The 22,349-nt window shown below is 45.4% G+C and overlaps 2 protein-coding genes across 2 annotated transcripts in view; one reads left to right on the top strand and one right to left on the bottom strand.

Annotated features, from left to right (window-relative positions):
- Nucleotides 1-13,794, top strand: part of RHEB (Ras homolog, mTORC1 binding) — a 46,567-nt gene extending 32,773 nt beyond the window's left edge. The window contains exons 4-8 of the mRNA XM_068549715.1: nucleotides 6,030-6,112; nucleotides 6,766-6,822; nucleotides 6,935-6,982; nucleotides 7,734-7,815; nucleotides 13,538-13,794. Coding sequence (XP_068405816.1) covers nucleotides 6,030-6,112; nucleotides 6,766-6,822; nucleotides 6,935-6,982; nucleotides 7,734-7,815; nucleotides 13,538-13,630 — 363 coding nt within the window. The 3' untranslated portion in view covers nucleotides 13,631-13,794. The remainder of the gene's footprint in view (nucleotides 1-6,029; nucleotides 6,113-6,765; nucleotides 6,823-6,934; nucleotides 6,983-7,733; nucleotides 7,816-13,537) is intronic.
- Nucleotides 13,795-16,993: 3,199 nt separating this feature from the next.
- Nucleotides 16,994-17,242, bottom strand: LOC137768641 (diphthamide biosynthesis protein 3-like). The gene is made up of 2 exons (XM_068550198.1): nucleotides 17,139-17,242; nucleotides 16,994-17,063 (listed from the first exon to the last, which is right to left on the bottom strand). Exons 1-2 carry the CDS (start codon nucleotides 17,240-17,242, stop codon nucleotides 16,994-16,996), a joined length of 174 nt encoding a protein of 57 aa, XP_068406299.1.
- Between the last annotated feature and the right edge of the window lie 5,107 nt (nucleotides 17,243-22,349).

Below are 22,349 nucleotides of genomic sequence, written 5' to 3'. Positions count from 1 at the left end.
GACAGCTCACCTTCCCCATTCCGTGCCACTCAGTACTGCTTTTACTAGAAACCATTTTGTTCGGCTGAATTTATTACTGTTGACTGGAGGGTGGGGCATGTAAAGAAGCTGGGATGTCACCTTGCATCTTATAACCGACAAAGGATCAGACTAGCAGGAGGGTGAGTGTAGGGTAGACTGGTCTGCCGTGTTAAATGGAGGCTTTTTTCTGGGACCTGGAGAAACTGGCGTAGACCTAGAAAGATGTGGCCTGTCTTGCAGGTTTGGAATGAACTCCCTCTGCTTTATATTTTGAAGTGAACGTAGAAGGAAAGTGTAACCCCCCTAGTGAAGCAAGAAAATAGCTGTATTGGGTCGTTTGAGCACTGGAGGAACCCTGGAGTTTCCATTCTGGAAGCTTCAAATAAAATAAGTCAAATGTGTATGTCAGAGAGCTATAACATAAGTCATTCACTCCACATCCGCGGTGGATGTGCTGGGCTTTCGTCTTCAGACCTCATGGTGGTTTTCTTGGAGCAGAGCCATCCTAGGCTTTTACTCTACGGGGTACCTGCCTATTGATAGAATGGGAGCCTGTTGGAACAAGGGAAATAACAGAAGTCTCCATTAGCGATTGACGATATAGAGGACGCAGCTTATCTTAGAAGTTAGTGTAGGAAGAGCCTCTGAGCTAGGACCTTGTTCTGGATTCTTAGTGTTGGTATTTTTATAATAGTTCAGGCAATTGTGTAATTTATTACCTAAAACAAGACACTTCTAAGAGTGAAGGGGGACACTGGTAGCAGTCAGGCTGGGACAACAGGTATAATCTGAGAGTGTCCTGGGTGCAGAAATATGGGAGTCTGACACGATCAAGATTTCGGTTTGGGACTTCCCTGGTGGCGCAGCGGTTAAGAATCCTCCTGCTGTGAATTCCCTGGTGGCGCGGTGATTAGGAATCCTCCTGCCAATGCAGGGGACACGGGTTCGAGCCCTGTTCTGGGAAGATCCCACACACTGCAGAGCAACTAAGCCCGTGTGCCACAACTACTGAGCCTGCGCTCTAGAGCCCGTGAGCCACAACTACTGAGCCCGCGTGCCACAACTACTGAAACCCACGCGCCTAGAGCCCTTGCTCCGCAACAAAGAGAAGCCATCGCAGTGAGAAGCCCACACACTGCAATGAAGAGTAGCCCCCGCTTGCCGCAACTAGAGAAAGCCCGCGCGCAGCAACGAAGACCCAACGCAGCCATAAATAAATGTATGTATGTATGTATGTATAACAATTTTTAAAAATCCATTAAAAAAGAAAGAATCCCCCTGCCAATGCAGGGCACACGGGTTCGATCCCTGGTCCGGGAAGATTCCACATGTCGCAGAGCAGCTAAGCCCGTGTGCTACAGCTACTGAGCCCGCGCGCCTAGAGCCTGTGCACTGCAATGAAGAATAGCCCCTGCTTGCTGCAACTAGAGAAAGCCCGCACGCAGCAATGAAGACCCAACGCGGCCAAAAAAAAAAAAAGATTTCGGTTTGCTTTTATATCTTTGTTTTGAATTTTCATTAAGCTCGTGGAAAGTAAGGGTAAGGATGCAGATTGATAAATCACTTTCACGTAACGTAACTATAGCAATTCATTTTATAATAGGCCAGAAGGAGAATCAGTATTTCGTAGTTGTTTGGAGCGTGGGCTCTGCAGTCACACTGCCTGGATTTGAATCCTAGGTTTTCTTACTAACTCATTGACCTTGAGAAAGGTAACAAACTTTTCTGTGCCTCATACGTTTCATCTGTATAATGGTGATAACTGTGGTGCCTGCCTTCACAGGATTGTTATATGTTTTAGAGGCGATTTATGAGCTTCAACAGAACTTGATCCTTACTTGTAGTTCTTTGATGCCACTGAGGCTAGAGCGGTGGCCTAGCATGGAAACTCAGTTGAGGTTCACAATGTGAGTGGGAGTCGTGCAGGAGTCTCTTATACTTGGAGGAGAGCTGTCCTTGAAAACATTTCTCAGGAGAGAAATTTCTTTATATTGACTCTCCTTATGAAAATAGAACGTGTGTTCCTCAGAGATTCTGTTTTGCTCCAAAGCATAAATGTACACTTGGACATCACACGCCTTTAACTGTTTTAATGATAGAGCAATATAAAGAATGACCCCAAAAGGATCAGAGCTCTCAGGGAATGAGTGTACAGTGTGGATATGCAAAGAGCATAGGTTAATTCCTGGCTCTGCTGTCTCGCTCTTTTGGGCTTTGTTACCGCTGGCTAAGAATATTTAGAGAATTTTTGCACAAAATATATTCAGATTTAGCTACTTTGAATAATTTGTTCTCATTGCAGCTAATAGTTCCAAAAGGCTATATTCACAGTTGGGAGACCGTAAAAGGTTATGCTGGTATTTGCAATTCACGATGGTGCAACAGGGGTGGTATTTCCTTATGCCACGGTCCTGCCCTCGTTCTGTAGAAATTGGATGAGATAACACTTATATTTACTGCTCTAAGAACTGTTTTTAAATTGGATTCATATCATGGGGTTGAGACTGCTGGTAGCAAGGAAAAATGATTATGATAGCAAGTACTGATCATTTAGCAGTTTATTTTACACAGCTGATTTAATTGCCCAGCTAGGGGTGATAATGAGCAGAGTGAGTGGATTATTTTTAGTTTGCTTGAAATATTTTGTTTTGACCTAGTTTAAGTAAACTCAATGACAAGTGACTCAGAGACAGTCAATTTTACTGTCAAATTCCCTTTAAAAAAAAAAGTTTTAAATTCATTTAAAAAATAATAATAATACATGTACATGTTATAGAAATAAAATAACACAAAAAGGTAAATAGTCAAAATTAAATCTTTCCACTGTGGCTATCTTAGCTCCACTCCGCCAGCAGTAACCCATTATCAGTTTCCAGTAAATGCTTCCAAGCTGTTTTGTACGTGAACATGCAAATATAGTTTTAAACTATTTTTTTTCTTTTCTACACAAAAAGTAGCGTGTCTCTGTATCTCCATCTTGGAGGTTATTCCGTATCAGCGTATACGGGCTCTTTTCTTCCCCCCATGGCTGCATAATGTCCCATTGTTTGGATACATCGTAATTTAACTATTGATCAGCAGTTAGGTTGTTTGCAGTCATGCCACCACCAGCAGTGCCACAGCCAGTATCTTGTGTTACTTTAGAAGGATGGTATGTATGTAAGAAAATGTCCTGGGTGTGGGATTGCTGGACCATAGGGTCACATTCTTGGCAGCAGTGAATAGGCGTGCCTGTTTCCCTACACCCTCGCCAACACAACGGGTTACCACATCTTTTGATATTTGCCAATCTGCTGGGTGAAAAAATAGTATCTCAGTGTCGTGTTTTTCTTCTTATGTGAAGGAATTTGATCACATTTTCCTGTGTTTGAGGGCATTTGTATTGTATTTCCTTTCTGCACATTATCCTGTCTGTTCATGTACTTCGCCCTTGTTTTTTGGGAGGATGGTCTTTGCTTGTTGAGTTGAAAGATCACTTAATGTGTGAAGAAAATTAGCACCAGAAAATTAGCTGTGGAACTTCCCTGACGTTCCAGTGGTAAAGAATCCACCTTCCAATGCAGGGGACGCGGGTTCAATCCCTGGTCGGGGAACTAAGATCCCACATCCGTGAGGCAGCTAAGCCTGCACGCCGCAACTACTGAGCCCACATGCCTCGACTAGAGAGCCCGTGTGCTGCAAACTACAGAGCCCGCGCACCACAACTAGAGAGAGAAAACCTGCACGCCACAACTAGAGAGAAGCCTGCATACCACGACAAAAGATCCCATGCGCCGCAACTAAGACCCGACGCAGCCAAAAAAATAAAAATAAATAAATAGATATACCTTAAAAAAAGAAAATTAGCTGCAGGGTTGTGTTTTATTTTCAGTCCATCTTTTGTTTATGCTTTTTGTTTGGGAGGTTTTCAGCCATGAAGAACGTCTTCATTTTCATATGGTTGAATTTATTAATCTCTTTTTAACCAATACTAGTTTTTTAAAATTCTCCCATCCACTATGTACCTAGTTTCAGTTTTCATCTTCAGATCTTTTCTTCCTCTGGAATACATTTTTGCTAAGGTTTGAGGTAGAGATCCAACTTAGCCATTTCCCCCCAGATGGCTCTGCATTTGTTCCCTGTACATTTTGTTGAGGGTTACTTTTTATCCTTACCGGTTTGAAATGCCAGTATTATCATATACCTACTTCCCATGACTATTTGGGTCTTTGTAGATTTCCCTGTCTGCTCCATTCATGAGCTAGTACTGCACTATTTTAATTACCGTAGCGTTATGGTTTCCACCCACCTGCCTCTGCAGTTGCTATTCTTTCTCCGGAAGTATACTTTTTATCAGGATTATGTAACATTTGTATATTAATTTAGGATTAATTAGTGGATATCCTTATGATTCTACATATTCTTGCTGAAGACCCTGGCACACTCTTCCGCTGATTTAACTCTTTTATCTCTTGGGAGTATTTTAAGATTTTCTTCAGATGGATCATATACTTTTATTTTCTTAGGCTTATTACTAGGAATTTTGTCCTTTTTGGTTGCTTTAAAGCTGAGGGTCTTTTTCCTCTGTTATACTTTCTATTTTTTACACTGTACTTCTTGAATATGATTATCCTTTTCTTTTTTCCCACATCTTCACTTCAGGAAAAAGGTAATTTGAACTTTGGGTCTGCTGTAGCTGAGCTGGTGACTAAAATCATTTGAAATTCTGTTTTTAATCTGGGTCGAAAGATCTCTCATTCCATTAACAACTTGTTTTTCAACATCAACACTAAAATGAATTCAACTTAATGAAAGTTGTACTATTAATGAAATCAAAGAAGGTTTTATTTTGCATACATAGTAAGCTCTGTGATGTTGAAATGCTATTGTGATTAATGACTATAATATCAGAGAGTTGATAGTAAAACTTACTTTTCTTTATTTTTTTTTTAAGACACTTTAACATAGGGCAGTGACTCAGGGTCATCATCGTAATCACACTATGGAATTGCAGAGTTAACAGAGACAGTTAGTTACTTGATGTAAGGGTGGCTTGCCGTGATTTTTCTGTAACAGTGCCTGGGATGTGTGGTATATTAACAATTATATTTCAACTGAGAAGGAAATGTTTGTACCATACAGTGGCACTCTTATTGAGTACTGCACTGACATTAAACGCTCTTGTAGTCTTTGATAATTCTGTATCTAAAGCAGCAGGGTTTTTCTTAAAGCATTGTAAAACTGGTACTAACAGGCTATTGCATAATGCATACCTGTCTTTCTAATTCCTGAAGTTGCTCAATATATAGCTCATTTGATCCTAAAAAGTCTGACTATACCGACTGAGTCTAGTGTTTTGTTTCTCTACTCTCTTCCTCTTTTTCAAGCACTGGTAGCAACCCACTAATGACTGGTACCTTGGGCTCAGGCCATTGTGACTCATGTGCAGAAAATAGGTGAAAATACACACTTATGGAATAAACTAGTAGCACTTGTGAATTTACTGTGAGGCCTAAGGACTCTGGACTTTTAGGTCCATAAAGAAGAGGTGGTGGTGCTTTTCCCTTGATACAAGATCACGGAACCAGTCTTTTTATTCCTTCCATCTTCTTCTCCCAGGAACTGCAGCAGACGTTAGCTGTCCCTCAGAAGTCTTAGAATAGGGACTTCCCTGGTGGTCCAGTGGTTAGGACCCTGCGCTCCCAATGCAGGGGACATGGGTTCGATCCCTGGTTGGGGAATTAGGATCCTGCATTCTGCGTGGCAAAAAGAAAGAGAGAAAGGGAGGGAGGGAGGGAGGGAGGAAGGAAGAAAGAAGAAAAGGTCTTAGAATAGCCTGGGTCATTTTTCAGTATTGGCTTAAAGCATATTATTGCCCCCAAACCAGTCGTAAGTAAATCTTGAGTGTGTAGGCTATGTCTCTAGAATAACAGATTAATCCATTTTTTGTTTACTTTGATTTCTTTGACCATGTGATATGTGAGATTGCTTGTTATGCTACTCAAATGTAATTATTTTTTCTTTCACAGGATGAATATTCCATCTTTCCTCAGACATACTCCATAGATATTAATGGTTATATTCTTGTGTATTCTGTTACATCAATCAAAAGGTAAGGCCCACTTCTGCTTGCTTGAGTTTATTTGCTGTGCTTAGATGGCATTAATCCTTCTAAGGGATTAATGCTGGAATTGGCAGTAGTAACAACTAGACTTTAATGGTTTTTAGTGGTTGTCTTGTGGAACAAACAGGTTGTTAAGGGCAAAAAATTATCCCATTAGGTGTTCTCTTAAACTGATGGAGTAAAAAACTCTTATTTCTTACCTCAGGCTGCCTAGCTAGATAGTGACTGAACATGATCTGAGCTTTTCTGCTGATTCCAATGGGAAATGCATTAATTTACTTTTTGCGTGTTTTCACCGTATTAGTGTGGAGCACAGGCTGATTGCTAGGGCCCTCTCGCTAAGCAACATTCTGCAAATGTTTATTCAGAGATTAAATCAGCCCAGTTGTAGACTTTCCCATTTAAATATCTCACCTATTCCACTTTGAATATTCTCAGTAAGGGCTGCTGAGTGTTGAATATACGCACATGTGAAAAAGTGGTAGGAAAAAATAAAGGAATTCCTTGTGTTCCGTTTACTTTATATTAAAATGGTGAGTCTATGACATTTTCCATTTTTCCCACTATAAATATTACATAACAAACGTTTTAAAACATCACCACTAAAATGGATGTCTGATTTCATGCTTTTTGTTTTATAGCTTTGAAGTGATCAAAGTTATCCATGGCAAACTGTTGGATATGGTGGGGAAAGTACAGTAAGTAGTAATAGTTTATCTCTTTTGTTAGATAATCATAATAGTATCTTCTGAACAATCAAATCGGGCACTGACTAGGGTACTTTGGCTTTTTTTTCCCTTGTATTAATAGGATACCTATTATGTTGGTTGGGAATAAGAAAGACCTACATATGGAAAGGTATGTAGCTTCTAAATACTGATTTATAAAGTCAAGTCTAAAGACGATTTAGTCACTGAAGTTTCATTTTTAATCATTGTTCTTATAGCAAGAATATTTTTAGCTGTAGCATATCTCTGTCTTTCTGTGTTCAGAAATGTGGCGGTGACCGTGCATCGCAGAAGCAAAACTGCAGTAAAAATCTCACCTGTCTTGGAAAATGTTTCCTCTAAAAAAAGAGTGCAAACACTATAGAAAATTATCTTTAGATCCTTTTACCATTTTGCATAAAGCAGACTCTAAAAAGACAATGGTAGCGCTCATTTATTCAACAAATAGTTTTTTGAGTCCCGGGCTTAGGATTAGAGCTGTGAACAGGGGAGGAGCCTGACACTAGAGGAAGAGGCTCACTGGCCGAACGCCGGCGGGACGGCACCGAGGGCCCTTTCGGGATTGCCCCGCCTTTGGGTGCTTGTAGCCGAGCTGGCTTCAAAATAGTCCGTTGTTGCAGACACTGGCGTGTTGGCGTCCTGTTCTACTCGCTGGAGCAGGCGTGGCCACCCCATGAGGCAGTGTCCGCTCGGTTCCCCAGGTCAGGGGTGACAGAAATGCTTCTCTGCATTACATGCTGGATGAGAGTATTGAACTGAGCATGCTTCTGCTTCATAAGGGAAAAAACTGATTAACGTGGCGCCTGTTTCATAAATCAATTATAGATGTTTTATATAATAAAGAGCAAAGTACTTTAATTAGAATTTTCTTTTTCCATTAGGGTGATCAGTTATGAAGAAGGGAAAGCGTTAGCAGAATCTTGGAACGCAGCTTTTTTGGAATCTTCTGCTAAAGAAAATCAGGTACGTGTTTTTTAAACTTCATTTTGCCCTGCATCCCATCATTCATGGGCGTATGTTCCTCTCAGTCAGCATCTCACCACCATCTTCATCACTCCTGTTCAGTCTTCATCCTTCCACCATTTCTAATACCCATCTCTGGGTTGCTTTAGGACGATACTATTGATGTTTTAATTCAGTCAGTATTCTACTTAAAATGGGACCTAGAATATTTCTAGGATAAATAGAAATTAATAGTAAAGGCAATACTTCCTTTGAGAACATATTTTTGTTTCATACTAAAGGCTGGTACAGAAGTAAGTGCAGGCATAGAAAAGAAACAAGAATGATCTTACATCACTTTGGCAATAATTTTGTACCCTTACCTCCCCCCTTTTTCTGTTGGGTGGAACTGAGTTAGGTGCATGTGTTGTTTTAACACAGAAACTGTTAAGAACCATTTTACAAGCATTTTTCCCAATTTCAGCCCTGCGGATGTTCCTTTAAAGGCATATCCGAGGAAGGATGTCACTTCTATTGCAGAAGACTTCCCGTATCTCCTTTTCCCTTTTCCTCCGTGGCGTTAATTTAGACCTAGAACGTCCAAGCTTGTCTCCTGCCTCCATGTTCTCACCAGTGTATTTCTGTTTGCTGCCATTCACCTTCTGAAGCAACAGATCAGATGATGTCACCCTCAACTAAAAACTGTCAGTGGGTTGCCCGTCATCTATAGAACAAACCCCAAAGCCCTCAGCGTGATGTTGAGTGCAGTGTGTGATTCGAACTTTTCCGGTTTCTTCTTTCACTGTATCCCTGTACTTTTCAGTCGCACCAAACTCCTCCCACTTCATTAAATACAAGGGGTACTTCCAGATGCCTCCCCTTTACTCTCATTCTTCTCAGACTTGAAATATCCTTTCTCTAACTAACTACATAAAGTATTTTCAACATGTGCTCTTGTTTGATCTTCAAATAAGATGAATTGGCTTTCATTTCTGTGAGGAAACTGTAGTTCAGTGAGGGTGGGTGGCTTGATGTGGTTGAGGACAGTCAGCTGTCCTTCCCCAGCTCCGCCACCTTTCACCACTGAGACCCCAGCCCTCAAGGTTCTGCTTAAATTCCACTTTCTCCTGGACCCCTGCATGATTCGTCCGGCTAAAATTAATAGTAGTTTCTTCTCTCTTATCCCCTTTAATTCATTCTGAGATTCAAGGCCGTATCACTGGCCTTCATTTTCTCCATAATGTCCGGCACAGTGGTTTTATATCTACTAGGTGCTCGGTCAACCCAGGTACCCCTTGATAGGCAAATCTGTTTGCCCCTGTGTCCCCAGGTGAGGGAAGTTAAATCTATACAATTGACTCCCAAGTTCCAGATAGCAAGAGATTTACCTGCATCCATTTAGTGCAGAGAGTGAGAATTCAGATAAGAAGAGCTGAGATAATGAGAGATACCTGTACTGCTTAACTGAATTAAATCAGACATTTATTGGGTGTCTAATCTATCCTTAAGATCATCCAGTTGAACTGTCTCATTTTAGAAGTGAGGCATTTTAAGATCCAGAGAGGTAAATAACTTTTCTAAGGTCACTCTATATTTCATATGGTATAAGAACTTGGACTAAATTTTAAATTTAACCCAAATTTAGTCCTCTCTCCTCTCCACCATGCTTTCTGATGGATGGGAAGAGAGGGCCTTGTGCATAACCAAAGTGTAATAGAGATTAGAGTGTTCCTGAGGGGGAGAGAGAGACCGTTCTGTATTTAAAAAGGTCTGTGTGTGAACCTTAAATGGAATCTGGTTCTAAAATCCCTCGTGTAAAAGACATTTTTGGTCAATTGGGGAGATTTGATTACGTTTTAGATATATTAGGGAAATGGTGTTAATTGTCTGAGGTGTAATGATGGTGTTGGGATTATGAAGAGAATATCCTTATTCTTGGAAAATGCAAACCATAGTATGTAGAGGCCAAGTTTCATAATGTCTGCAGCTTAGTTTCAGATGGGATAGATGGGGGGGATGGACAGAAGGAGAGCAAGCAAATATAGCAAAGATGTTAACATTTGTTGAACTCAGATATCAGGGCTCCGTGTTATTATACAATTGTCCCCATTTTTCTGTATGCTTAAAAATTTGCATAATAAAAATTTGAAGGTGGTCAGAAGGTACAAACTTGCAGTTATAAAATAAAGAAGTCCTGAGGATGTGATGTATAGCATGGTGACTATGGTTAACAATATTGTATATTTGAAAACTGCTAAGAGTAGATCTTAAAAGTTCTCATCACAAGAAAAAAAAGTTTGTAACTATGTGTGACCAGACTTACTGTGGTGATCATTTCACAATATATACATACATCAAGTCATTATGTTGTACACCTAGAACTAATACATGCTATGTAACAACTATCTCAATTTAAAAATTTTTTTGACGTGGAGGAGTAAAGTTGAATGGCCCTAAGCTATCTTTGGTTCTGCTTGCTAACTTCGCTCTGTTGTGTTTCTCTTTGGTGAAAATCCGAGGATCCTAAAACAAGTATTCTGTTTGACTTTATAATTATGTAGGCATCATCTGCAGTTTCACTATTCATGTAGGTTCACATAGCCCCTGGGCATTGTGTGTTACTGTTCTGTGTGTCTCTGGCAGTTGCTTTATTATTCCTTCCAGCATCCTCAAAGGTGTAGACACCTTATGGACCCTACCTCGAATGTAGTTAAGAGGGATTGCTTAGTAAGGCGTGTTGCCTCAGGTTAATTTATCTTTTGAGAGTGACCTATAATGGTATGCTTAGGGTATGTTATTAAACTACTTTTTGGTCGGAGGATGCAGGCCTTTTCTCTATCTAGTTTATGCTCTACTTAACCGTAGCTTAAGATTTTTAATATGGTTCTGGATAGATTTACTTTTTAACCTTTTAGTTTCCTTTAGAAGGTAGGATACTGCCTTTTCAGTACCCATATAAAAGATGAAATTGTGCTCAAGGCTTAAAGTTAAAATGAAAAAATTCCAACTTCTGTAATTCTTTTAAAGTTTTGATAAATTTAGTAGATTTATCTGATATTAACCAAAACTCTAAAAGAAGGCGAGGGTGCAGTACGGTGACCTCAAACATCCCAGACAAGCTAGAAGATCAGATGTCCCAACTCACTGTTGTCTCGGTTACTTTAGCACCTTCATCAGATCAACAAATTCCTTACTCGACGTGAAATAATCCTTAAAGGCAGAAAGATTCTTGTACCCAGATTAGGTAAATACAGTGATGACATGCATATCCTTGGAAAGCAGCAGTCCTGACCAATTGTCTAGACACTTCTCAGCCCTCGATTGTGGCTCTTGTGACACCGCTCACCTTGTTGTTGAGTGTGCTGAAGACAATTGGATCCTAAGCCTAGTGAGTTTCTCCCCAGCAGGTGGGGAGAAACCAAGTAATTCTAATCCCTTATGTTAAGAGGTGTGATTGATTCTAATCCACACATGTACTAGAATGCTTACTACTCTTGGTCTGTGTAGTAGGAAGAGAGAGAATTTGTGTAGTAAAGAGACATCCACATCAGTAGTCCCGTGATCAGAGACCAATCTTTGTGGACTGCTCAAATTTTTTATTGATAAATTTTCAAATGTAGCTTTGTATTACTTAGCAAAAATCCAGTATTTTAAAATAAACCATCCTCAGTGGAGTTCAGTCAGATTTGTTGATAACAAAGTGCACAGTGGTAAAAATTATCAAGTCAGTGAGAATACTGCACTTTGACTATTACTGAACTATGGGATATGTTTGCAGTTCTGGCTTATTTTCTGTGGAGGCCTTCACAAATTGTATTTCAGCAATTTGATGGAAGAGAATGCATTTTGGCAGAGTCAGATCACACAGGTAATCAAGGAGAATGCTAAGATTTATCTAGAAAGCCAGATTCCAGGCACGCTGTATTTTTTTTGTAAGAGTTTGGCATGCGTCTTTCCACACATTTTTCTGTGCTTTTTTTTTTTGGCTGTGTTTAGTCTTCATTGCTGCGCGCAGGCTTTCTCTAGTTGCGGCGAGCGGGGGCTACTCTTGGTTGCGGTTCACAGGCTTCTCATTGTGGTGGCTTCTCTTGTTGCGGAGCACAGGCTCTAGGCATGCGGGCTTCAGTAGTTGCAGCATGCAGGCTCAGTAGTTGTGGCTCGCGTGCTCTAGAGCACAGGCTCAGTAGTTGTGGCGCACGGGCTTAAGGGCTCCGCGGCATGTGGGATCTTCCCTGACCAGGGCTCAAACCCGTGTCCCATGCATTGGCAGGTGGATTGTAAACCACTGCGCCACCAGGGGAAGCCCTGTGCATTTTTTTAGGATGAAATAAATAACAACTTGCCTGCATAGTCGTGGGAAAGGAGGGGAATTGGTAATGCAGAAAGGAGGGTGCTTGCTGAAGTCAGTGGCCTCAATTAGACAGGAGAGGTGGGCCTGGGGCTGGCTTGGGCTCACTTAGGGGTGCCTCCTTTGTGCCAGCAGGAAAGAGGGAACCAGAGTAGATAAGCCCAGATTCAAGGGCATGGTCATTGGTGGACGGAGTATGGAGAGTTCGCTTATGAACGCTGCTTCTGTTTCCCCAGTGAAATGTAGAACCCAGTCGTCAGCCGAGGGTGAGAGCAGGAAAGCGGTTCAGCGATCCCAGTGGAAGGAAGAGGCATGACCCCTTCATCCCGGGGGGTGACTGGACCAGAGAAATGTGGTTGGGCTGCTGGGGCACCAGGGGTCCCCTTTGGGTTCAGGGTCCTGGAGGTGTGTCCGTGGGCTGTGTCCGCTGTGTGGCGCGGGCAGCGAGCCGGCAGACAGATGGCAGGGAAGGGAGTAGGAGGACGGTGACTGCCCTGGAGACGTCTGCGCTGGCCCGGGAGGCGAGAGATGGGAGATGGGGGCTGGAGGGGGGCGGCTGCTTGGTGATGACAAGATCTAGGTGCTGCCCTGCGAGGCTTTTGGAAACAGGAGCATTTTCGGATTATCACAATGACCGCATTTAAAGGACAGGGACTGACGTTCGGCCCAAGTGAGGATTTCCTGCCCTAAATGATAGCGGCTCCTCCTTGTGAAGGGCTGGTCCCTGGGGCTGGGAGGTGCAGTCGGGAGAGAGGAGGTCCCCGGCGAGTGTGCAAGGCCAGGGTGGCGCGAGTGGTGGCGGAGGTGGAGCTGCTGCCCCGGAGGAGGGGGGTGAGGCCGGGGGTGACTCGGGGCTCTAGGTGGCCTAGAGGAAGCAGGCTCGGAGGGGACGGGTGTCATCTCACGGCCTAAGAGTCAGAGCGGAGAGTTTTCGGGAAGTGGGAGGGGAAAGGGTGTGACAGGCAGGGGGTGGGGTGCAGGGCCAGGCAGAAGAGCCCCTGCGCTGCTGTAGTCCCAGGGCACCGGCGGGCGAGGGGAGCGAGGGGTGCGAGCGAGCAGGGGATACTCCACCCTGGAGGCCCAGAGGCGCCGCAGGAGGCGGAGTAGGCGGGAGCCCGGGGCTGACGGCTCCTCGGGCCTCCTGTGACTGGCGGAAACGGGGCTCAGAAGTGTGATTTGAGGTTAGTCCTGGTGGTCTGCAGTCACCACGTGGGGGTGGGGGAGGGAGGGATCCCCGGCTGCTGCGGCTCTGGGGCCACCTCGTTGGCCTCCACTCCTGGACCTCCGCGTGCAGGGCGGGCCGTGGGCCTTCTCCAGTCCCGCCGGCAGCATCCGTGTTCCTCGTGGCTCCACTTGTAACACTAACATTGTCACTGGTTTTCTCTTTGGTTTCAGACTGCTGTTGATGTCTTTAGAAGGATAATTTTGGAGGCAGAAAAAATTGATGGGGCCGCTTCACAAGGAAAGTCTTCCTGCTCAGTGATGTGATTCTACTGCAAAACCTGAGGGCACTGGGAACCTGGCCTGCCTGAGGAGGCAGCCTGCCCGTTATCCTTTAAGATAAACTCTGCTTCCTTTCTCTTCTGTTAACCTGAAAGATTTCATTTGGGTCAGAGCTTCTCCCCCACCCCCTCCTTTCAGATTATGTTAAACTCTGACTCGGTCCAAATGAGTTCACTTCCATTTTCAAATTTTGAGCAATCATATTTTCAATTTATATATTGTATTTCTTAATAATATTATGACCAAGAATTTTATTGCATTAATTTTTCAGTGTAGTTTGTTGTTTAAAATAATGTAATCATCCAAATGATACATATTGTTACACTACTATTAACTAGGCTTGGATATTTCAGTGTTTATTTCATTGTGTTAAATGTATACTTGTAAATAAAATAGCTGCAAACCCTAATCCTCTTGCGCCTCTGTGTGGCTTTTAAGGAAGAAAACCTGTCCTCCTGAGGGCTGCTTTCCCTGCCTCCGGGGAGGCGCCAGGTTGGATTCCAGGAGCCAGTGGAGGATGTGGCCCACCGGGCGGCTGTGGGCAGTTGGGGTACAGTGCCCGAATTGGGAGGGGGGGTATTGCTGTTGACTAAAGCCAAGTGACCTTGGGGGCGTCTGTGAGGGGAGTTGCTCCCCAGTAATGACCGTTCTCCCCACCTTGGTTGGAGTGTTTCATGCAGGTGGGGCTGCGGGCTTACTTAGAGCCTTCTGGCCACCCTCTTGCTTGTCTCTTAGCTACCTGAAGAAAAGGGGACGTAAAGGGACACTTACCGTCCCTCCTTTTACTTAGCTCGGTGTCCACGGCAGACAGGATCCGACTTAGAAAATAGATTGACCTGTCACTATCCCAAAACCTCCAGGAGTTTAAAGGATGGGGAAGATTGCCTGGAAGTGTTCTGTGTCAGGGCTTCACGAACCTCCCTCAGACCCAGACTGCCTACCTCCCGTTCTGCCAAGAGCAGCTTTGAGGGAGAATCGAGGATTTCAGTTGCCTGGTGGCCATCACCTCAACTCTTAAGAGTTCAAGTTGAACGAAGTTTTTTTTTTTTTTTTTTTTTTTTGGAAGGTCTGGGTGTCATTTATTGATAGCACTTTACACACATTTGTTTTCTTCCCATGGTTGTTTCCTTCAAGGCACAGGCACAGAGCCCTCTAGAAAGGGCAGTCTCCGAACAAGGGAAGCCAGGAACGCAGGATGCACACGTCTTTGGCAGGCCCATGTAGCCCCCAGCCGGATGCAATCCTTCAAACTGGAAATCCGCCGGGTATTTGAGACACCAAGGTGGGAGGTGGAGAGGAAGTCCAGAGGACTCACATCTCGGTCCAGAACGAAGTTTTTTAAATGATGTCCCTTCCCAGTTAAAATTTCACAGGGCCATTTCTAACATTTAGGGAAATGTTACTGAGTCCATTGATAAAATATAATATTGCTTTGTAACTGATTTTTTAATGAAAAATTATGTTTTTAGAATATGCCATTATGGACTTCCCTGGTGGCACAGTGGTTTGAGAATCCACCTGCCAATGCAGGGGACACCGGTTCGAGCCCTGGTCCAGGAAGATCCCACATGCCGCGGAGCACCTAAGCCCGTGCGCCACAACTACTGAGCCTGCGCTCTAGAGCACGCGAGCCACAACTACTGAGCCTGCATGCCACAACTACCGAAGCCCGTGCGCCTAGAGCCCGTGCTCCGCAACAAGAGAAGCCACCGCAATGAGAAGCCAGCACACCGCAACCAAGAGTAGCCCCTGGTCGCCGCAACTAGAGAAAGCCTGCGTGCAGCAACGAAGGCCCAACATGGCCAACAATTAATTAATTTTAAGAAAAAGAATATGCCATTATTTTGAATCTTTATAGTGTTTGTGTCTTACCATTCCAGGATGAATTTGAGACTTAGAAGACCTCCACCAAATACTTTTTAAATAAAAGTAAGTTTTAGCAATGTAGTATCATTCCTTATTAACAGGGTTTATTCTTAGGCCTAATATGTGTCAGTACTCACTGGATGGAACCATATTAAATCTGGATTCAGTTCCTCCAGGCAACATTTTACATCTGAGAAGTTATTTCTGTGTAAATGGAATCTTGGGACAGCCTGTTCTTACCGGCAACTACAGTTTGACCCTCATGGAATGTCCTCTAGGCCTAGCTGCCCTGTTTGGGGGTGACGTGGAGCTCTTTACATGGTGTGGCTCAGCTGTTCATTCAGATGTTTTCTGAGCACCTGCTGTGTGCTACACACCGTTCTAAGTGCCATGAACACAACAGAACTCTGCACCCTGTAGAACTTACGTCTGACCTTGCCCCTTGAATAGCACAGGGCGGGCAGTCCCGCTTCCCAGTGCGGTGACCCATCCACAGGACGGTTGATTGGATTATCTGATGGGCTGAGCTTGTGATGTGTTCCGAGTGTGATGTTGCCGAGAGGTACTCTCCAGTGATGGGGGGCACGTGACCTGGAGGTGGTGTTGGAAGGCGGTCAGCAGTACCTCTTCTGGTTTGCTTTACATGCACCCTGTGAAGCAGGTGCCGCCCTATTTACAGGGAGGAAACTGCCTTAGAGGCGTCAGCGACAGTAACCACGTTCACTGTGTCAGCGATGCTAATGATGTGTTACCTGAGCCTTCTGAAGAAATTCTTAGAACCGCCAGGTTTGACTTAAATGTCGTTATTTTATAGTGTATTTCATCACTCCTAAGACCTCTCCTTACATTTTAGCATTCTTTTTTTTTTTTTTCTGATTTGAAATTTTAAGTTCGGACGGAAAATTAAGAACACTTCCGGAACTTCCCTGGTGGCACAGTGGTTAAGAGTCCGCCAGCCAATGCAGGGGAACACGGGTTCGATCCCTGGTCCGGGAAGATCCCACATGCTGCGGAGCAACTAAGCCCGTGCGCCACAACTACTGAGTACACGTGCCACAGCTGCTGAAGCCCGCGGGCCTAGAGCCCGTGCTCCGCAACAAGAGAAGCCACCGCGATGAGAAGCCCGCGCACCGTGACGAAGAGTAGCCCCCCGCTCACCGCAACTAGAGAAAGCCCGCGCGCAGCAACAAAGACCCAATGCAGCCAAAAATAAATAAATAAATAAATAAATATACTTCTAAAAAAAACTATTAAAAAAATTAAAAACACTTCCAATTCAAAGTTCTAAGCACAAAATTCAGGTATGTCACACGGTGGACTTGCTTCAACTGTAGGTGAACTTGGCAGCTGATGGAAAGAATCCACACTCTAACAAACAGCAAACTGCAAAATGATTGTCCCCGTGAAGAAGACAGTGACTTTGCGTTTGATTTTTCCAGCTTGGCTCATTCCCCAAAGTTCAGGCTCTGGAGTCCTAAGTCTTCAGCATTTAACTAGTTCTTTGTTGGGGGAAGGGGCTGGGACTGTCCCTCCACACGTAAACTGATCTTTGTCATAAATCACTTTTATAATGAGAGAGCAGCCAGGGCACGTTGCCACATCTTCCCCATTCTCCGTATCTTCCTTGGTGATGCAGAAGTTATCCCCACACGGGCAGGGGTAGAAGTACGTCTCTGAGCCCTCGTCATATTGGAAGTCCTTGATCTCCATCTCATCATGAAACAATGCCATCGTCACTGGGGCCAGGAGAGGTCTTGTCACCTCTGCCATTTTAGCATTTTTCTTAGTGGGACATACAATGCAGTCTTAGTTTCATTGAAGTACAGTAGGTGCGAATACAAAACTTGGTGTATATCCAAGGCTATTTTGCAGCTCATAATACAGGGTGTAAAATCACAGGACAAATTAATGTGATGGAATTTTGCTAAAACTAAATTGTCTGTTCACTCCCCGCCCTCTCTAGACTGCCATGTGTCCCCGCCATGTCACTGATGGTGCTCTTGCCGGAATTGCTCATCACCTCCTTGTCACCAAATCCAGTAGGTATTTCCCGGCCTCTTTCCTGACCCTCCAGCAGCATTGCACGCGGTTGGTGACTTCTCTTTGAAGGTCTCTGTTTCCGCCTTCTGGTCTTCCTCCCAGCTCACTGTTGCTGCCTTAGTCTCCTTGGCTGTTTCCTCCTCCGTTAACCTCTCAATGGGCCATTTTTCCTTCTCCCCTTCCTTGACTTCATCCTGTCACATAGCTCTCACTGCCGTGTTTCCTGAAGACGAAAATTCATTTCTCCCACCCTGACCTCTGTGGGCTCCAGGCTTGTCTTCTCTTAGATGTCTCGTAGGCATCTGAAATTTATCATGCCCAAATTCTTGATTTTCCCTAAAAACGTGGTCTCCCCTGGACCCTGTTTCGGGAAATGGCACCGTTATCCACTAGATACTAAAGCTAGGAGTTTGGGAGCCATCCTCTACAGACTCTTCCCTTGTGTCCCCTCCCAGCCAATCCATCAACAAATCCTAAGGGTCCTGCCTTCAAAAATCTTATATTTTGCCCACTTTTCTCCATCTTCACTGCATACTAGTCTCTAACAGCACACCCTCCAAATCATTTACTGCACCCCAAGTTTTTTTTTTTGCCACACCGCATCACTTGTGGGATCTTAGTTCCCCGACCCGGGGTCAAACCTGGGTCCACGGCAGTGAAAGCCCAAGTCTTAACCCCTGGACCACCAGGGAATTCCCCAAGTCAACTTGTTTAAAACATAAATTGTTTTGATTTACCCCCTTGCTTAAAATCCTTTAGTAGTAATTGTGCCTGCTCAGGGTCTCTAGGGCATCTCATTCTCCAGCCTTTCTTGTTAAAAAAAGAAGAGGTTTTTTGTTAGTTTGTCTTTGCCTCAATGTCAAATAAATTGCCACTGACTGTTTTTGACAAACACCCCCAGGGAAAAGGCAGTCAGGTCAAAGACAAGCCTTGCAGATGGGGTTTTCCAGGGAACTACCAGACACTGCAGATGATGACAGTTTTCTGATCAGGGGGCTGAGAAAGCACCAACCCCATCCTGACCCTGCATGCAGCTGCTAAGGAGGGGTCTGGCAATAGGGCAAGTGACAGTGCCACAAATCTCGCTGTGCTGAGAATCAGCCGGTTTCCTTAAACACCCTTGGATTGGTGCAAGCCTTTAATCTCCAGACCTATGAAAAAGTGATATATTTGGACAGTTTTTTGCCAGTGTTCTCACCGAGTTCTTGAAGGGTCTTCCTGCGCTCTCCCCGATGGCGACCCTCCAGGGTCTCCGCAGTAGCTGTTTGTCTGTTGAATGGATGAGTAGCTGAGCCCTCGCATGGGCTGCTTCCTAGACGGGTTCCGTGGAACTTGGCCTGTGTCTGCTGCAGGTAGAGGAAATCCTCACCATTCACACAGTGCCCCGGGATGGCCTTTAATCTTGGGTCCACCCCTTATCGGCTCCTAACAAGGAAGGAGTGCAGCTACCGGGCGCCCCTACCATTGTTGGTGCAGCCAGCCTCGGACTCAGACGGCAGCAGTCTTCGTTAACAGTAAGTCAGAGGATGCAGAACATGCCGCTGCCTTTTATTTTTTATTTTTTGATTCATTTATTTAGTTTTGGCTGCGTTGGGTCTTCGTAGCTGCACGCGGGCTTTCTCTAGTTGCGGCGAGCAGGCTTCTCATTGCGGTGGCTTCTCTCGTTGCGGAGCACGGGCTCTAGGCGCGTGGGCTTCAGTAGTTGTGGCATGCAGGCTCAGTAGTTGTGTCTTGTGGGCTCTAGAGCGCAGGCTCAGTAGTTGTGGCGCACGGGCTTAGCTGCTCCACGGCATGTGGGATCTTCCTGGGCCAGGGCTTGAACCCGTGTCCCCTGCATTGGCAGGCGGATTCTTAACCACTGCACCACCAGGGAAGCCCCATGCCCGCTGCCTTTTAGATGATCAGCTAAATGGAAACAAGGTTTAACAATTCTTGGAGAAGTCTAGACTCCAGAGAAAAATGTCTCCAGCTCCTGCGGGCTGCAGCCACATGTGAGAGCCTTGCTTGCAGAAGGCTTCTGGCTGCCCTGGTGACTCCAGTTGACCGAGACTGTTGTGCAGGTGAACAGAGGCTGCCGTGAAGGCTGTGCCAGCAGGAAACCAGGGCGCCTTCAGAAGCATTCTCAGAAAATTCCAGAATCACCCCACTCCTTCACCTCCCCAAGAGGGGACAGTTTTACATTAAGCCAGAAAAACTTTACATTGAGTAACATTTTTGTGTTACCCATCCTTATTACCTTTCCGTACCTTTGATAGCTTCCTAGAATGACTTGGGGAAGTCGGCTCTGGAGTTAGGACTGCAAAGATGCTGAGAGCTAACTTAGCATCTGTTTTCAGAGGAGGGGCCTGACCCCAGAGAGACCCCCCCAACTCTTAGTTCGTTGTTCGCACTACTCCACGTGTGAACACGGCCCCAGTACCCACAGGGAACCCCAAATAAATGGAGCCTCGGACTAAGACTCAGAACGTAGCCGTTGTGGTCCCATCTCTGCAGCTAGTGCGTATCTTTGGGTCACTTCTTTATAGTCTCTGGTCTTGATTCCTGCACCTAGGAAACCTCCCTTTGTCAGGGATTGTTGTAATGGACCCAAGTGTGAAAACCTTCGCTGTTCCCAAAGCCCAAATACAAGTGCAGACCATTGTCCTGCGGATGACGAGCTGACCCAGACCCCCGGCCTGAGTTTTCCACCTGACGGCAGGGCCTCCACTGCTTTCTGAAGCTCCCGAGGTCCCCAACTGTGCGTCCCCCGCCATAGTCGGTGACTCCGAATTCCGGCAGTGCTGCCGTATCATCACGGGGCTGCACGTCCAAAAAGGCAAGATGGAGAATCACAAATTACTTCCACAAGCAAGTTTACCACACCCAAAAAAAAAAGTTTCCTTCCAGTCTGGCCCGAGGTATCAAGAACACATGATAATAAAAGACATGCGGGTCTGCCACAGTTCATGGTCACATGCACTGAAGGTCCCTCCGGACCTGCAGGGCTCAGTCCCACACATGCCCCGTCGAACCCTGTGACCGTGCAATGGATAAGCCCTGGTCGGGGGACAGACAGCTTGTTCCTTCAGATTCCGAGTGGGGACCTCGGTCCTTCCTCTGAGGACGTCATCACGCTCAAAGGCCCCTCCAGCTCCCACGTTCTATTACAACCTGGGAAATGGCCTTGGCTCATTTTTTTTTCTTCTTTTTTTTTTTTTGGCTGCGCTACGCAGCTTGCAGGATCTTAGTTCACCAACCAGGGATCGAACCCACGCTCTCGGCAGCGAAAGCACGGAGTCCTAACCACTGGACCGCCAAGGAATTCCCAGCTCATCTTTTTAAGTTATGAATTTTCTCAAGAAATAGCATAGGATTCTGGAAATATTATGGCCTCAGCAATCAAGACCTTTCACCCAGTTCTTACTGCTGCCCAAGAAAGGCCCAGGCAGAGCTTTGATTTATTTCTTCCAAAAACAAAGCAGCCCCTTCCCGGCTGCCGCTCCCACAGGGAGAGCCGCCCTCTGCAAGAGTCGCTGGCTTCCTAGTGTTTCATCATTTTAGCCCCTCCTCCTTCTCCCATCATTACCAGATCCACGAAGAATCCAAGTGAATCCATACGGTAATCTCTGGCTTTTCTATGGGCATCGCTGCGAGGTTGACACGTCCTGAACTTTACCCTAAAAGGCTTAAGCAGAGTGCCAGCCTGGTGTTGACAGCTGGTGCAGCTGGAAAGGTTACATTCCTCGGCCCTGACGTGTGGATTTGTATTATCCCAGAGCAGAAATCATTCAGAGGCACAACCTTTTCTGTGCCTGTAACTGGAGCGTTGCGTGACGTTGTAAAATGATGGAAACGGCTCCAAGTCGGCCACCGACTCCCCCGTGATGCCTGCGGGGCCGGCTCATCTGCTGGCCACTGGTTCTCAAACTCTGACACGTTCCAGAGCCACCTGGAAGGCTCGGGAAGGCACAAGGGGTGGGGTGGGGGGTTCATGCCCAGAGTTTCTGATTCCGCGAAGACATCTGGATTTCTGGCAAGTTCCAGGGCTGCTATTACTAGTGGTTCAGGGGCCACATTTTGAGAACCGCTTAGGCAATGATACCTAAGAATGAGGGGGGGACCACAGGTAGGAGTTCTATGACTACAGGACTTCAGAGCATGCTGAGTGACCAACCGCCCCGGTTTGCCTGGGACTTGAGGGGCATTGAATTCTGTCCTCTAAAAATCTATGTTGTAGCTGATCCCCAGCACCTGTGAATGTGACCTCATCTGGAAATAGGGTCTTTGGAGACGGAGTTAGGGTGAGGTCATACTAGAGTAGTGTGGGTCCTGAGCCAATGACTAGTGTCCTTATAAAAAGCGGAAATCTGGACTCAGAGAGACAGATACACAGAAGGAAGAACGCCATATGAGGACAGAGGCAGAGACTGGAGTGATGCAGCTTCGTGCCAAGGGATGCCAAGGATTGCCAGCCACTACCAGAAGCTGGGGGAACATGGAACTGATTCCCCTCTGAGCCTCCAGAGAGGAACCAAGCCTGCCAACATCTGGGTTTCAGACTTCGGGCCTCCATATCTGGGAGAGAATACATTTCTGCTGTTCTAAGCCACCCCATTTGTGGTACTTGTTGTGGCCGCCCTTGGGGGTCCCACAAGGTCAGACCTTCACTTTGAAAACCAGGACAGTCCCTGGCAAACCAGAACGAGCTGGTCACTGTAAGCACGATCAAGCTAAGTTCACATGGCCGGAACTCTCAAGTTCACAGAGGAGGAAGCTGATGCCCCGAGAAGGTGTGACCTGCTGTCCTTGGTCCACTCGG

Source organism: Eschrichtius robustus, chromosome 8, assembly GCF_028021215.1.
Source record: "Eschrichtius robustus isolate mEscRob2 chromosome 8, mEscRob2.pri, whole genome shotgun sequence".
In the NCBI taxonomy this organism is placed as follows: domain Eukaryota; kingdom Metazoa; phylum Chordata; class Mammalia; order Artiodactyla; family Eschrichtiidae; genus Eschrichtius; species Eschrichtius robustus.
The sequence above is the reverse complement of the archived record's forward strand: the minus strand, read 5'-3'. Positions and strand labels throughout refer to the sequence as shown.